The sequence below is a fragment of the Limulus polyphemus genome, unplaced genomic scaffold (genome assembly GCF_000517525.1).
Source record: "Limulus polyphemus unplaced genomic scaffold, Limulus_polyphemus-2.1.2 Scaffold4147, whole genome shotgun sequence".
NCBI classification, from domain to species: domain Eukaryota; kingdom Metazoa; phylum Arthropoda; class Merostomata; order Xiphosura; family Limulidae; genus Limulus; species Limulus polyphemus.
Window position 1 is genome coordinate 1,885 of NW_013669757.1, and position 2,757 is coordinate 4,641.

The following is a 2,757-nucleotide window of genomic DNA, read 5'->3' on the forward strand; positions in this document are numbered from 1 at the left end:
GCAGTTTCATATTTTGTGTTTTGCAGTTTTTATGGGTGTTTTTTACAATTACCTATAAGGGAAGCAACTTTTCACGTCCTAAGATAACCTTTCATTAATCATCATTTTACATAACTTCCATCCAGGGGATCGGGTACTCCAGCTAGTAGTAAATATATTTGAATGTCTTTCTAATGAACACTGCTACCTAAAAGCCCATGTTGAAATGACAAAAGTCACATCTAAGTACCTTCTTCAATGCAAACTGTTCCCAAAGTTGCCCAAAATCAGTACTAGCTATCAGACAAACTTTTGTCAAGTGTTCTTTGTATTAAAAATACAGAAGAACAGATTCAAAATACTGTTCAGAAGCTTTATAATAATGTTGTACATATTTTTCAAATTGCAAAGCTTTACAAAAGTTTTAGTTGTGAATATATTCAATCAAAACTAGCCCCAAAAACATTTAAAACAGTTCAAAGTACTTCAAAAAAAACTTCTTCACAGACGACAACAGCTTATAATCAGAATGTACAATATAAACTTTAAAATATTAAACATAATTACAAATGTTGATAGATGGAAATGGATTCCAATTAACATTCACACTTCTATATTATCTACAAAAATTAAAGTTGTTTCAGATTTTATTTTACATATGTAGAGAATAAATTTATTAAATATTCTCGCCATAAGTGACAGTAAGTTGCCATTTGGATCAATAATTAACACAGAACTTTTACAGACTGAATTAGGATCAATAATTTGCTGTGTAAACAATATTTTATTAATGCACATTTGAGAATCAAGTAAAAAAATCCTATACAACAGTAAATAAACTATTAATGATAAAGATATTCCAAGATTTTTTTTATTAATTAAAAAAAAAAGAAGCAAAACTCCAACTTAACTTGCCACATGAAACTGAACTGAGACGAATGAAATGTTGAGTAGTTATACATACCATACTTGATTTTAAATATTTCTGTGTGATTTCAGTCTTTTAGATGTTCTCTCCTGAGATGTATTCAGTATTTAACTAAACTTTCAAAATAAATATATTTCCATACTTAGTGACACCAGTTTTGAAATACGTTTAGTACCTTGATGCTAGTAATGTGTCTTCTCTTCATCACTTTATTTTCATTTTCAGCTTCTTCGAGTTTAACTGTTAGCTGTTCCACTAAAAAAACAAGGAGTTAGGTGTCATTGAAAATACATTTTAACAACAATCTCAGATATTATGGAAATTACGATAGCTGATACAAAAGTTACTAAATTATATTAAAAAAACACATCCAGACACGCAAAGCAACTACTACAAGATCCAGATTAGTACAAAAGTCTCTTTGCAAATGATAGAATAAGAAAAAAATACTCAAGAGAAGTGTGACTTCCTTGATCATATCTCAAAGAAAGCCAGAGATTGTAGAATTTTTTTGTTCTCTAGTAGTTACATCCAGGGCAGTGTTTACAAAGCATCAAAAAATCTTGACAAAGTTAAATGTGTAGAAGAAATTTAAGCAAAAACATGGCTCAAATAATCCATAAAAACCTTCTGATAATTAATTTGCACCCCAGTCTAAAAGCAACAGTATTGTATTGAACTTCTATATATTTGGGTATCAATATTTTTTCTAACACCTTATTACATAAGTTGCACAATTGAAGCCATATAACCAGCAGCTTGCCCATCTCTTTACTGTCGCCTCTGCATTAGTATTTCATTTTCAGATTCTGGCTCAAATGAAGAGATCCTTTCCTCCCCTGACTGTTCTCAACCTCATAAACATTATTTTACTTTCTGTTTTCTTACACTATATTTTTTCTCCCCACAGTTAAAGCAATACGTGTAACAGAATCAGCATTAATAGAAGCTCCACTTAACCACACTGTAAATGATGACAACTGAGGTTGCTCATTGGCTTACATTGTCTTTCAAACTGCTCCCAGAATGTTCATAACGTTCTTGGGATGAAACTCCAGACTATTCTGGAAATGGAGCTTTGTAATTCCCCGAAATTTTTTTGGAAATGGTTAAATCATAAATCTAGAGGAAGATGGGATGTAATGGCAGCCAAGATTGTATAAGTAAAAACAGAAATCAAAATATTCTTAACACAAAACACATGATGTTTAAACAATATAGATTTGTTGTTCAAAAGTGTTATAACAACAAGGAAGGTACTATCAGTTACAGCTACTCCACCTCAACCCGAGCCAAGTAATATAGATTGGAAGAATAGTGGGGTATGTGTAAATGCACCCTAGGTGGTTTACTTAGGGTTAAGGAAACCAAAATAATTAACATTCAAAATCACTCTTTCTACGTGTTTATTAAATTAAACAAAAATGTAAGTGAGCAAAACTAATTATCTGTATAAAACATTAATATTATTTCATCGCATACATACCCGATTTTGTTTTTTCTGCCAATTTTCTGGCCAGTAATTGGGTTTCCTGCTGTCTTTGTTGTATCTCTTCTTCCAACTGAGAAACCTGAAGCACAGAAAAAGTTGTTTAACTCTCTCAGCATTGGCTCTGTCGATTTCACCGACCACGTGACCGCTTTGTACTTATTTAAAGTCTTTATAGTTTTGATACTACTAACTTTTAATATAGTATGTATATCATCACAAAATTTGGCAGAGTTTCAGTAAACATTACAAGTCTTTCACATAGAAAAAATCCTATTTTTTAGTGAAGTATTCTTAATAAACTGATATATATATATATATCAATTATTTTTTTACTAGTCCTCGTGCAAAGTGATTTTCA

General features: G+C 30.9%; 1 protein-coding gene across 1 annotated transcript in view; it reads right to left on the reverse strand.

Moving 5' to 3' along the window:
- LOC106470658 (coiled-coil domain-containing protein 186-like) overlaps nt 1-2,757 on the reverse strand; it is a gene marked incomplete at its 3' end in the record, with an annotated part of 55,573 nt that overhangs the window by 1,717 nt on the left and 51,099 nt on the right. Inside the window, exons 11-12 of the mRNA XM_022399290.1 lie at nt 2,394-2,478; nt 1,083-1,162 (exon numbers count right to left, since the gene is read on the reverse strand). Of these exons, the coding sequence (XP_022254998.1) occupies nt 1,083-1,162; nt 2,394-2,478 (165 nt within the window). The remainder of the gene's footprint in view (nt 1-1,082; nt 1,163-2,393; nt 2,479-2,757) is intronic.